This window comes from Mobula birostris, chromosome 13 (assembly GCF_030028105.1).
Source record: "Mobula birostris isolate sMobBir1 chromosome 13, sMobBir1.hap1, whole genome shotgun sequence".
Classification (NCBI taxonomy): Eukaryota; Metazoa; Chordata; class Chondrichthyes; order Myliobatiformes; family Myliobatidae; genus Mobula; species Mobula birostris.
In genome coordinates, this window is record NC_092382.1 from 22277929 (window position 1) to 22291327 (window position 13399).

Consider the following 13399-nt stretch of genomic DNA (forward strand, 5'->3'; position numbering starts at 1 on the left):
TGTCCGCTTTCTGATTTATTTCCATTTCCCTCCGAGGGAAGTTGGGGCGTTTGTGAAGCGTCTCCTGCGGCCGGAGTCTGATGTGTCGCTGAGAGGTAGGAGGAGACCGCTCGGCCCGTCGGTTTGATGCCGGTTCCCCGGGGAGGGAGAGGATGAAGACGGTGAGAGAGGGGGCGGACAGGATGTTTGTCCCGGTGGGGACAGGAGGGGCTCATCTGTGGAAATGTCTGAGCCCACGGTGGTGGCGATTCACCACATTGGGGGGCAAACACCGGCAGACTGTTGCCCTGCAAGCGGGGCCAATGGTCCGGGCAAAGTGACAATTATTTGTGTTTTGTTGAGACTGTACCGGGAATATGGTGTAAAATCCCGCTCCCCACACTAACACGGGTCACACAGACCAAAGAACAAACTGCCGGAGGAACTCAGTGGGTCGGGCAGCATCTGTGGAGGGAAATGGACCGTCAACATTTCGGGCCGAGACCCTCCCTCTGGACTGAGAGTGGACGGGAAATAGTCCGAGAAAAGAGGTGAGGGGTGGGGATGGGGCAAGAGCTGGGGAGTGAGAGGTGGATCCAGGTGAGGGGGAGGTGGGAAGGTGGAAATAGTGACGGGGGTGGGAGGTGAGTTGTTGGGGCAACACGGGGCTGCAGAAGATGGAAATTAATTCCATAGAGGATTAACAAAGAGGTTAGAGAGTATTTGTTATAGAGAGTGCAATGAAGATTCACCAGACTGATCCCTGGAGTGGTGGGGTCATCATATGAAGAAAGATCAAATGCGATAACCCTTTCATTTAGAGAATCGAGGACTGAGAGGTGAACACATTGAAATGCACAACATCATTACCGGCTGAACCAGGGATCCCAGTCTCTGAAAAAGGGGGTGGACTGTCTGGGACTGAGATGAGGGGAAATGTCTCCATTCTGAGGGTGGTGAATGTTTGTAAATCCCCACCACAGAGGCCAGTGAAGACTCAGTGATCGTCCTCACATAAAACAGAGGCCAGCAGATGTGTGGAGACCGAAGGGATCGAGGAAATGAGGATTGGGCAGAAACATGTGGCTGAGATGGGAGAGCAGCTGTCATCTTCTTGATGGTTAGAGGGGCCGAATGGCCACCTCCTGCTGTTTCTCACTTGATGTTTCAGTGTTCCTGTCCAGTGAGGCTGGAGGAATGTGAATAGAAATTAGAAACATCGAAAAACTACAGCAGAACATAGGCCCCTCAGCCACAATGCTGTGCCTTACCTCATATATATCCTTACCTCAGAAATTACCTCGGGTTACCCATAGCCCCCTATTTTTCTAACTTCCATGTCCAGGAGTCTCTTCAAAGACCCTATCATATCCACCTCCACCTCCATCGCCAGCAGCCCATTCCAGACACTCACCACTCTCTGTGCAAAAAAAAACTTAACTTACCCCTGACATCTCCTCTGCACCTACTCCCCAGCACCTTAAACCTGTGTCCTCTTGTGGCAACCATTTCAGCCCTGGGAAAAAGCCTCTGACTATCCACAAGATCAATGCCTCTCATCATCTTATACACCTCTATCAGGTCACCGCTCATCCTCTGTCGCCCCAAGGAGAAAAGGCCATGTTCACTCAACCTATTCTCATAAAGCATGCTCCCAATCCAGGCAACATCCTTGTAAATCTCTTCTGCACTCTTTCTATGGTTTCCACGTCCTTCCTGTCGTGATGTGAACAGAACTGAGCACCGTACTCCAAGTGGGGTTGACCAGGGTCCTATTTAGCTGTAACGCTACCTCTCAGCTCCTAAACTCAATCTGAGGGTTGATTAAGGCCAATGCACCGTACGCCTTCTTAACCACAGAGTCAACCTGCCTAGCAGCTTTGAGTGACTTATGGACTCGGACCACAAGATCCCTCTGATCCTCCACACTGCCAAGAGTCTTACCATTAATACTATATTCTGCCATCATATTTGACCTACCAAAGTGAACCACCTCACACTTGTCTGTGTTGAATTCCATCTTCTACTTCTCAGCCCAGTTTTGCATCCTATCAATGTCTGCTGTAATCTCTGACAGCCCTCCACACTATCCACAACACCTCCAACCTTTGTGTCATCAGCAAATTTACTAACCCATCTGTCCACCTCCTCATCCAGGTCATTTATAAAAATCACGAAGAGTAAGGGTCCCAGAACAGATCCCTGAGGCACACCACTGGTCACTGACCTCCATGCAGAATATGACCTGTCTACAACCACTCTTTGCCTTCTGTGGGCAAGCCAGCTCTTGATCCACAAAGCAATCTCCCCTTGGATCCCAGGCCTCCTTACTTTCTCAATAAGCCTTGCATGGTGTACCTTATCAAATCAAATGTTCTTCTGATGTTAGCCTTAAACTAGACTGGTGTTTAATATTGTGGATCTGTAAAAGATAAATCAGTTCTGTTTCAAATCTCATGTCACAGATACTTACTGTCTCTACCACACTCACTCTGTACACTAGAGAGGCCACTCAGTCTGTCTGGTCCCTGCCCATGTTTCTGTTCCATATCAGTATTTTACAGTCTAGCCCTGTTGTTCACTTCACCTCTCACTCTCCCCATGATGACAGGTTGCAACTCGTCACTACTCTGCAGGAGAAGAGATTTCCCTTGAATTTCATAGAATCATAGAAATCTAGAGCAGATTACAGGCCCCTCAGCTCACAATGTTGTGCCAATCATGTAACCTACTCCAGAAACTGCCTGGAATTTCCCGACCGCATTGCCCTCTATTTTCCTAAGCTCCATGTACCTGTCTATTGGTAATCATTTTCCAATGTTCTATAGATTCAGGATCAGTTCCTGCGGATTGGAGGGTAGCTAATGTTATCCCACTTTTGAAGAAAGGAGGGAGAGAGAAAACAGGCAATTATGGACCAGTTAGTCTGACATCAGTGGTGGGGAAGATGCTGGAATCAATTGTAAAAGATGTAATAGTGGCACATTTGGATAGCAGTGGCAGGATAGGTCCCAGTCAGCATGGATTTACATAGGGGAAATCATGCTTGACTGATCTTCTGGAATTTTTTGAGAATGTAACTATGAAAATGGACATGGGAAAGCCAGTGGATGTAGTGTACCTGGACTTTCGGAAAGCCTTTGATAAGGTCCCACATAGGAGGTTAGTGTGCAAAATTAGAGCAAATGGTATTGGGGGTAGGGTACTGACATGGATAGAAAATTGGTTGGCAGACAGGAAACAAAGAGTAGGGATTAATGTGTCCTTTTCAGGCAGTGACTAGTGGGGTACCGCAAGGCTCGGTGCTGGGAACACAGCTATTTACAATATACATTAATGATTTAGATGAAGGGATTAAAAGTAACATTAGCAAATTTGCAGATGACACAAAGCTGGGTGGCAGTGTGAAATGTGAGCAGGACGTTATGAGAATGCAGGGTGACTTGGACAGGTTGGATGAGTGGGCAGATGCATGGCAGATGCAGTTTAATGTGAATAAATGTGAGGTTATCCACTTTGGTGGCAAGAACAGGAAGGCAGATTACTTTCTAAATGGTGTTAAGTTAGGAAAAGGGGAAGTACAACGAGATCTCGGTGCTCTTGTTCATCAGTCACTGAAAGTGAGCATGCAGGTACAGCAGGCAGTGAAGGAAGCTAATGGCATGCTGGCCTTCATAACAAGGGGAATTGAGTATAAGAGCAAAGAGGTCCTTCTGCAGTTGTACAGGGCCCTGGTGAGACCACACCTGGAATATTGTGTACAGTTTTGGTCTCCAAATTTGAGGAAGGACATTCCAGCTATTGAGGGAGTGTAGCATAGTTTCACAAGGTTAATTCCCGGGATGGTGGGACTGTCATATGTTGAAAGATTGGAGCAACTGGGGTTATATACACTGGAATTTAGAAGGATGAGAGGGGATCTGATTGAAATGTATAAGGTTGTTAAGGGATTGGACACACTGGAGGCAGGAAACATGTTCCCGATGTTTGGGGAGTCCAGAACCAGAGGCCACAGTTTAAGAATAAGGGGTGGACAATTTAGAATGGAGTTGAGGAAAAACTTTTTCACCCAGAGGGTTGTGGTTCTGTGGAATGCTCTGCCTCAGAAGGCAGTGGAGACCAATTCTCTGGATTCTTTCAAAAAAGAGTTAGATAGAGCTCTTAAAGATAGTGGAGTGAAGGGATATGGGGAGAAGGCAGGAACTGGATACTGATTGTGGATGATCAGCCATGATCACAGTGAATGGTGGTTCTGACTCAAAGGGCTGAATGGCCTACTCCTGCACCTATTGTCGATTGTCTAAGAGTGTCTTAAAAGACCCTACTGTATCCACGTCTACCAATGTCTCTGGCTGTGCATTCCACACACCCACCACTCTTTGACATCTCCTGTGTGCCTGCTTCCAAGCACCTTAAAACTATGCCCCTTGTGTTAGGCATTTCAGCCCTGGGAAAAAGCCTCTGGCTATCCACACGACCAATATCTCTCATCAACTTATACACCTGCATGAATTTCCTGCATGATTTTCCCCAGGCTGAATAAGACGATGAGCTCCCTGTGTATTTGAAGTTCTTCAGTGCTAAGAAGTAATTTAGCTAAACTCCTTCTTCGCTGATCTTTTCAACGTTTTTGGTCATTTTCACTAATTTCAAAGGACTGTGCCTCAGACAGCTGGGCTGTTGCAAAGCGCCTCTAAAGTCTGACAGCAGACTAGCGAATGATTCTTTGATGGAGCAGAGTCAGAAACCAATGAGATGCCGGCCTGAGTCAGGGCTTTGAGGCTCCAGAGAGAGATGTGGTCTAGAGTTTATGAGGAGGAGGAGGAATCAGACCAGCAATTTGTGTCTACAAATGAAACATTTGGAAACTGATTGATTGAAAAAAAAATGTTGGTTAATTTCTGCAAAATACTGGAAGAAATCAGCAGATCTGGCAACAAATGTGGAGAGGAATAAGTAGATAACATTCAGGCCGAACCCTTTCAGCATGCCTAGACTATGTACTCCTCTGCTTAGTCGCTGCCTGAACTGCAGAGTTCCTCCTGCATTTTGTGTGTTTCCGTCTCTGTACTTCCAGCAACTGCAGAATCTGTTGTGTTTTATATCTACGTTTGTAAGAGGATTTTACTTTGGCATTTGATACACGTTGATATTGAGTATATTGTTTATGGGAGCCGCTTTCTTCGTTAAAACAGCTGCTGAACAAAAAAAACTTAGGTATGGACATGGAACAGGTGCTTACAGAAACTTGTAATGGCGCCGTGATTACCCATAAATCCCTGCATTAGAAATTTCGCCGAAGCACCGATCAAATGCGCAGGCGTAAAGGTTGTGACGTTGTCGAATATCACGCATGCGCGCAGTACAGTGGGCCTAAGTAGATCTGCTGCAGGTAAGAGGGAGCCTCCGGGACAATTGCTGTTAATTCCGGACACCGTGGCCCGAAATCCCGGGACAGTCCTGCTCTCTTCCCTCTCTCTCAGCCCCACCATCCGTACACGGGCCCCGGGGAGCTTCCGGCTGATGAGGGAATGGGAACCGATGGGTCTCTCAGACAGAGCTGAGCTCCAGCTGTCTAAATGCAAGGATCGGGAACTCGGAGAAAGGGAACAAAATCTTTTACATCAGCTGTTGTGAAAATCACCTTTGTTCTGCCTCCAGTCACAAACAAGAGAAAATCTGCAGAGAGGGCACAGTTTTAAGGTGCTTGGAAGCAGGTACGAAGGAGATGTCAGGGGTGTTGTGTTCTTTATACGTACCGTGGGTTACTAATAACAAACCATATTCTGGCAGAATTGAACTTGTATTTAACAGCAGCAAAACCACGGTTTACACTGCCATGCTTCTAGATCATTCTTCATTTCTACTCATGCTCAGAACTCTGTCCAGTCACGTCCTGACACGTGATATCACCACAAGAGGTGAGTTTTTTTACACAGGGTGGTGAGTGCGTGGAATGGGCTGCCGGTAACTGTGATGAAGCCGGATACAACAGGGTCTTTTAAGAGGCTCCTGGATAGGTACACAGCATGTAGAAAAATACAGGGCTATGGGGAACTCCAGGGAATTTCTGAAGTAAATAATGTTCAGCACAGCGTTGTGGGCCGAAGGGCCTGTGTTGTGCTGTATAAATGGGGAAGTCACTTACCCATGACCTCTGGTTGTCGTCCCACCCAACATCAGTGGAAAAAGCTGCTTGCATTTACCCTATCTATACCCTCATACTTTTGTACACTTCCAACAAATCCTCAAAGCAATGTATGATTTCCTTGTTTATGCTTAGAGCCTTTTTTAGGTGTATAGGATGATGAGGGGCATTGATCATTTGGATAGCCAGAGGCTTTTCCCAGGGCTGAAATGGCCAACATGAGGGGCGTAGCTTTAAGCTGCTTGGAAATAGATACCGAGGGGATGTCAGGGGTAAGTTTTTTACACAGAGTGGTGGGTGTGTGGAATGCACTGCCTGCGGTGGTGGTCGAGGCAGATACAATAGGGTCTTTTAACAGCCTCCTAGATAGGTACATGGAGCTTAGAAACATAGAGGTCTATGTGCTAGGGAAATTCCAGGCAGCTTCTAGAGTAAGTTACATGATTGGCACAACATTGTGGGCTGAATGGCCTGGAATATGCTGTAGATTTCTATGCTCTATGTTGAAGAGCGAAATGACTTTGGCTATCCTACAATCCTCTGATAACTCCCCTGTCACTAAGGATGATTTAATTATCTCTGCTGGGGCCCCAACAATTTCTGCACTTGCCTCCCGTGGGGTCCAAGGGAGCACCTTATCATGCCCTGAAGATTTATCCACCCTAATCTGCCTCAGGATAGCAAACATTTCCTCTTCTTTAATCTGTACAGGGTCCATAATTTTAATGCCACTTTTCCACACTCTCATTGACATTGTGTCCATCTCCTGAGTAAATGAGATGGAAAAAATATTTAAGATCTCCCCCATCTGCTTTGGTTCCACACGTGGATTGCCACTCCAGTCTTCCAGAGGACCAATTTTGTGCCTTGCAATTCTTTTGCTTTTAATCTATCTCCAGAATCCCTGAGGATTATCCTTTATCTCTTCTGTGAGGGGAATCTCATGCTTTCTTTCAACCGTCCTGAATTATTTCTTATGTGTCCTCTTGCATTTCTTATACTCCATAAGAACCTACCTGCCTATCCCTGTTATGCAACTCCATTTTGTGCTTCACCAGGTTCTCAATATCACTTGAAAACCAAGAGATACAGTTTCTATCTTTACCTTTTATTCTGACAAGCACATGCCCAGTTTGTTCTTACAAAATTTTGCTTTGAAGTCCTCAATTTACCAAGCTTACCTTTGCCATAAGGCAGCCTGTCCCACGCCACAGTGGCCAGATCCTAGTGTCATAATTCCAGGTGTTGATCCATGCCCTGAACACATCTGCCTTTCCTACGCTGCTCCTTGTATTGAAATATACAGGGCTCAGCATATTCACTGCACCATGCTCAATGTTTTTCATTCCTGACTTTGTCTGAGGACTGAACAACATCTGTCTCCACAACCTCTCCACTATCTGTTCTGTTATTCAGGCCCCCAATCCCCCTGTAACTTTAGCTTAGCCCCCCCCCCTTACCCCTACCTCCCACCGTACAGCTCTATCACCCCTTTGGCTTTCCTCCCCCAGATTCATAAAAAGGAGGTGCATACCAGGTACAGGCAGATTGGAACAATTGGGGTACTTATGAAGTACAGGAAATTCAAGTGAACACTTATGAAAGAAATAAAAGAAGGCATGAGGTTGCCCCAGCAGACAAAGTGAAGGAGAATCCTCAGGGATTCTGCAGATATATTATGAGTGAAAAGATTGCAAGGGAAAAAATTAATCCTCTGCAAGATCAGAATGGTAATCCATATGAGGAGACAAAATAGATGTGGGAGATTTTTTTTGCATCCGTATTTACACAGGAGATGGTCACAGAGTCTATAGAAGTGAGGCAAAGCAGCATCAACTTCATGGACCCTGTACGGATTACAGAGGTGGAGGTGTTTGCTGTCTTCAAGGCAAATTAGCGTGGATCAATCCCCAGGGCCTGACAAGTTGTTCCCTGGGACCCTGCGGCAGACAAGTGCAGAAATTGTCGGGGCCCAAGCACAGATATTTAAATCACCCTTAGTGACAGGTGAGGAACTGGAGGATTGGAGGACAACCAATGTTGTTCCGCTGTTCAGGAAAGGCTCTAAAAATAAACTAAGAGATTGTACATTGGTGAGCTTGACATCAGTAGTGGGAAAGCTATTGGAACGTGTGTGCAGGAACTGGATATATACTGTAAGTACTTGGATAGATGTGGACTGATTAAGGATAGACAGCATGGCTTTGTGCACGGTAGGTCATGTCTCACCAATCTTACAGAGCCTCTCGAGGAAGTTATCAGGAAAGTGGATGAAGGCAAGGCAGTGGATGTTGTCGACATGGACTTTAGCAAGGCACTTGACAAAGTCTCATATGGGAGGTTGGTCAAGAAGGTTCAGTCACTCAGCATTCAAGATGAGATAGTAAATTGGATGAGACACTGGCTTTGTGAGAAGCCAGAGTGTGGTAGCAGATGGTTGCCTCTCTGACTGGAGGTCTGTGACTAGTGGTGTGCCACAGGGATCAGTGCTGGATCTGTTATTGTTTGTCATCTATGTTAATAATCTGGATGATAACATGGTTAGCTGGATCAGCAAATTTGTGGCTGACACCAAGATTGATGGTGTAGTGGTCAGCGAGGAAGACTATCATGGCTTGCAGTGTGATCTGGACCAGCTGGGAAAATGGTTTGAGAAACGGAAAATGGAATTTAACGCAGATGAGTGTGAGGTGTTCCATTTTGATAGGACCTAGGTAGCACGAGGATTGCTGTAGAAGAAAAGGATCTGGGAATTCAGGTCTATATTTCACTGGAAGTGGTGTCACAGCTCGAGGGGGACAAAAAGAATGATTTTGGCAAATTGGCCTTCGTAAACCAAAGTACTGAGTACAGGAGACGGATGTTATGTTGACATTATACAAGACAATGGTGAGGCCTAACTTGGAGTGTTGTGTGCAGTTTTGCTCACCAACGTGCAGGAAAGATGTAAAAGAGGTTGAAAGAGTTTAGAGAAAATTCACAAAGATGTTGCCAGGTCTGGAGGACTTGGGTTATAAGGAAAGAATGAACAGGTCAGGACTTTATTCCTTGGAATGTAGAAGATTGAGGGAAGGTTTGATGGAGGTATACCACTATTATGAGGGTTTATAGATACGGTAAATGCAAGCTGGCTTTCTCCACTGAGATTGGGTGGGACGACAACCAGAGGCCATGGGTTAAGGGTGAAAAGTGAAACGTTAAGGGGAACATGAGGGGAAACTTCTTCACACAGATGGTCATCCGGGTGTGGAATGAGCAGCCAGCACAAGTGGTGCATGCGAGCTCAATTTCAACATTTAAGAGGTTTGCATAGGTACCTGGATGGTAGGGGTATGGGAGTGGGCAGTTTAAATAGTTCAGCACAAACCAGATGGCCCAAAGGGCCTGTTTCTGCGTTGTACTTTTCTACGTCCACACTACACCGGATAATTTTGAAAACAAACCTTTTACTCTTTGTTTTGACCCTCCGTCCACACTAAAGTGGCATTTTCATCCCCCGATAAAGGAGATTTTCAGAAACTGTCTCCAGAGTGAATAAATCTGAAAACGCCTAATATCCGTCGTAGTGTGTACGGGGTAAATGGGGAGATTTAAAAACGCTGTCGTGACAACACCACAACAACAATGCTTTTTCTGCTGCTGCTTGGTACTGCGCAAGCACTGCCGTACGGCTGTTATAACGCGCAGTCGGTGTGAACAGCGTGAGAGTTAAATTGTAAAGTGAGCTTTATTGACTATTTAAAAATGCTGTCATGACGTGCCGGAACAGATCGCCGCAGCACCGCATTTTGTTGTTTTCTTGAACACAACCCCCCACCAACCTAACAATTTCAGAACAGACGGCAACGAGACTGAAGCCAGAAGAGTTAGAAATGTACTCACCAAATACCTTGACCCATAGCTTACTGAATAAATAAGTATACTCACTTTGCCCTGTTTTCTGTCCTTGCTTGTATGAAGGTGGTTTACCTATTTATGCAAGTACTTCTCTGACAAATAGATGTGTAACAGCTTAATGTAACGTTGTATTGAAATACAAGATAACACTGATGCAGACATGTTTTATACATTTAACAAGGTGCTTTATTAATGCAACAGAGTTAGTCAGTTTTTCGATGTTTGTCGTCAGCCGGGTCATGCTGTCCATGAACTCCCCGTCCATTGCCTCCATACGCTCCAGTACTTGATTTCAGTTTTAAGTCCTCCTGCGCAAGAGCCAAGAGCAATTCCTTTTAAAGTTTTCTACTCTGTAACTGGACAAACACACACCAAGTATACCGTTTCCTCTTCGCTTGTTTTCTGTGTGTCCTGCGCATACCCAGTGGGAGGAGATTCGCCCAAATATCCGTTCTAATGTGGACAGAGATATTTTGAAATATGCTTGGTGTGGATGCCTATCGTTTTTACTCGAAACTGGCATTTTCAAAATTATCTGGCGTAGTGTGGACATAGCCTAAGACTGTGACAAGAACCTGAAATAATACTAATATTCACTCTACTTCCTTTTAACAGCTGTGCAGACCAACCATACATCTGAGTAGGAGATATTTACATGGCGTTAAAACTGTGGCACTTTGAACTAACAGTACATACAAGAAAATCCCAGCTGCACGTTAACTAAGGCTATTTGCTTGAGAGTGTTTCAGTTACTGTGGGGCCAGGACCCATGCAGCTCAGTGGGAACAGGGAATAATACCAATGGAGAGAGTCAACCTGAGCCAGGTCACAGATTGGAGATGGCAGAAATATCCCATTCTTATCAAGACAGGAAGAGCATCAGAGAATTTGATGGTATTTCCAGATACCAGCACTGTGCCCGGTTAGAAAATGATTTCTCTCTCCAACTTGGGTTGAATCTCACTGTAACAGTATGATGCCAGATCACACCTTGGCAACTGAACTGATCTCATCTGAAATGTTGTCCTACCCCCATTGATGGATTTTGTAAATCTTTTTACAGGTTAAAAATGAGAAGGAATTGGTCTCTGGGAATCTCGAGCACAACACACCAGTTTCACTGTCTCTATCCAGATATTTAAGAAGTGGAGCAAAGGATTCAGTCAACCATCCTTCCTGCTCAGACTGTGGGGAGGGATTCACTTGATCATCTTGCCGACTGGCACGCCCGTCATTTTACACAGGGGAAAGGCCGTTCACCTGCTCAGACAGTGGGAATGGATTCACTCGGTCATCTCAACTGAAGGTACATCAGCAAGTTCACACTGGGCAAGGCCATTCACCTGTTCTGTGTGTGAGAAGGGATTCACTCAGACTTCCCACCTGTGGACACACCAGTTAGTTCTCACAGGGCAAAGGCTGGTCATCTGCTGAGTTTGTGGGGAAGGATTCACATGGTCATCTGACCTAATGGCTCACCAGCGAGTTCACACTGGGGAGAGGCTGTTCACCTGCTTGGACTGTGGGAAGGGATTCACTAGATCATCTCACCTACAGAGACACCAGTCAGTTCACACTGGGGAGAAGCCATTCACTTGCTCAATCTGTGGAAAGACATTCACTCAGTCATCCAACCTACAGAGTCACCAGCGAGTTCACACTGGGGAGAAGCCATTCATCTGTTCAGACTGTGGGAAGGGATTCACTCTGTCATCCTCCCTATTCACACACCAATCAGTTCACACTGGGGAGAGGCCATTCACATGCTCAGTGTGTAGGAAGGGATTCACTAAATCATCTCACCTACTGTTACATCAGTCAGTTCACACTGCAGAGAGGGATTTCACCTGCTCAGCTTGTGGGAAGAGATTCCCTCACTCTTCCACCCTACAGAGACACCAGCGAGTTCACAGTGGGGAGAAGCTGTTCACCTGCTCAGAATGCGGGAAGGAATTCACTCAGTCATCCCACCTACAGAGACACCAGCGAGTTCACACTGGGGAGAAGCCGTTCACCTGCTCAGTCTGTGGGAAGGGATTCACTCAGTCATCCAACCTACAGAGTCACCAACGAGTTCACACTGGGGAGAAGCCATTTACCTGCTCAGAATGTGGGAAAGGATTCACTCAGTCATCCGGACTACTGGCACACCAGCGAGTTCACACAGAGGAGAGACCATTCACCTGCTCAGACTGTGGGAAGGGATTCACTCGGTCATCCGATCTGCTGGCACACCAACGAGTTCACACAGGGGAGAGGCCATTCACCTGTTCAGACTGTGGGAAGGGATTCCATGGATCATCTGACCTTCACAGACACCAGCGATTTCACACTGGGAAGAAGCCGTTCACTTGCTCAGTCTGTGGGAAAATGTTCACTTTATTATATCACCTACGGAGTCACCAGCGAGTTCACACTGGAGAGAGGCCGTTCACCTGCTCGGACTGTGGGAAGAGATTCACTCAGTCATCCGACCTACAGAGTCATCAGCGAGTTCACACTGGGGAGAAGCCGTTCACCTGCTCAGACTGTGGGAAAACGTTCACTCAGTCATCCAACCTACAGAGACATCAGCGAGTTCACACTGGGGATAAGCCGTTCACCTGCTCAGTCTGTGGGAAAACATTCACTCAGTCATCCCACCTACAGAGTCACCAGAGAGTTCACACTGGGGAGAAGCCATTCACCTGCTGTGAATGTGGGAAGGGATTCACTCAGTCATCTAACCTTGTGACACACTGCCGGGTTCACACTGTGAGAAACTTTCAATAAGCTGAATGCTGGATATTTGTCCATCATCGTTGCTGAATGCAATTTTGAGAGTAACTGTTGGTGCTGAACTCTGCAATTATTGCTGCTGCTCACCACACCCAGATCTGCACCCTGGTCACTGGGCATGGGAGGAGTTTTTTCTGTGGCACATTCACCTCTAATGGGACTGGAGTTTAATATTCTGGATCTGAGACAAATAAATCAGTTCTATTTTAAACTCTGTCTGTGGTACTTAGTGAATTTATAACACACCTAGTGTACAGTAGAGAGTCAACTCAGGCCTGCTGGACCCTGCCAGTGATTCAGTTCCACAACAGTCCTTTTAAATCCTCCCCTGTTGTTCTCCTCTCGCTGTCCCTGTGGTGATGGGTTCCAAACAGTCACCACTCTGTGGGTGAAGAGGTTTCCCTTGAATTCTCTGCAGACTGAAGAAGTCGAGCTGACTGCAGTTCTGTCTGAGATGTTCTTTGCCCCTCAAATCTCTGGGCTGAGGAAGAATGACATTGGGAGTTAACCTCCTTATTCAGGGCTCATTTCCACATTATGGGTCATTTTCCCTGCTTCTAAAGGGTTGTTAGAAAACACCACTGTCCTCTGAAGACT

At 46.2% G+C, this 13399-nt stretch overlaps 1 protein-coding gene across 5 annotated transcripts; it reads left to right on the top strand.

Annotated features, from left to right (window-relative positions):
- On the top strand, positions 1-12984 carry LOC140208531 (uncharacterized). Of its 5 annotated transcripts, none has more exons than XM_072277275.1 (2): positions 1-95; positions 11088-12984. In XM_072277275.1, exon 2 carries the CDS (start codon positions 11495-11497, stop codon positions 12794-12796), a length of 1302 nt encoding a protein of 433 aa, XP_072133376.1. In that variant the 5' UTR covers positions 1-95; positions 11088-11494; the 3' UTR covers positions 12797-12984. The 5 variants fall into 5 exon arrangements, with proteins under 5 accessions (XP_072133376.1, XP_072133377.1, XP_072133375.1 ...); XM_072277276.1 differs by lacking the exon at positions 1-95 and adding an exon at positions 127-530; XM_072277274.1 differs by lacking the exon at positions 1-95 and adding an exon at positions 5322-5371.
- The last annotated feature ends 415 nt before the right edge of the window (positions 12985-13399 follow it).

Coding starts and splice junctions, on each gene's coding strand:
- LOC140208531 (XM_072277275.1), top strand. CDS start 11,495: ATGGCTCACCAGCGAGTTCACACTGGGGAGAGGCTGTTCACCTGCTTG.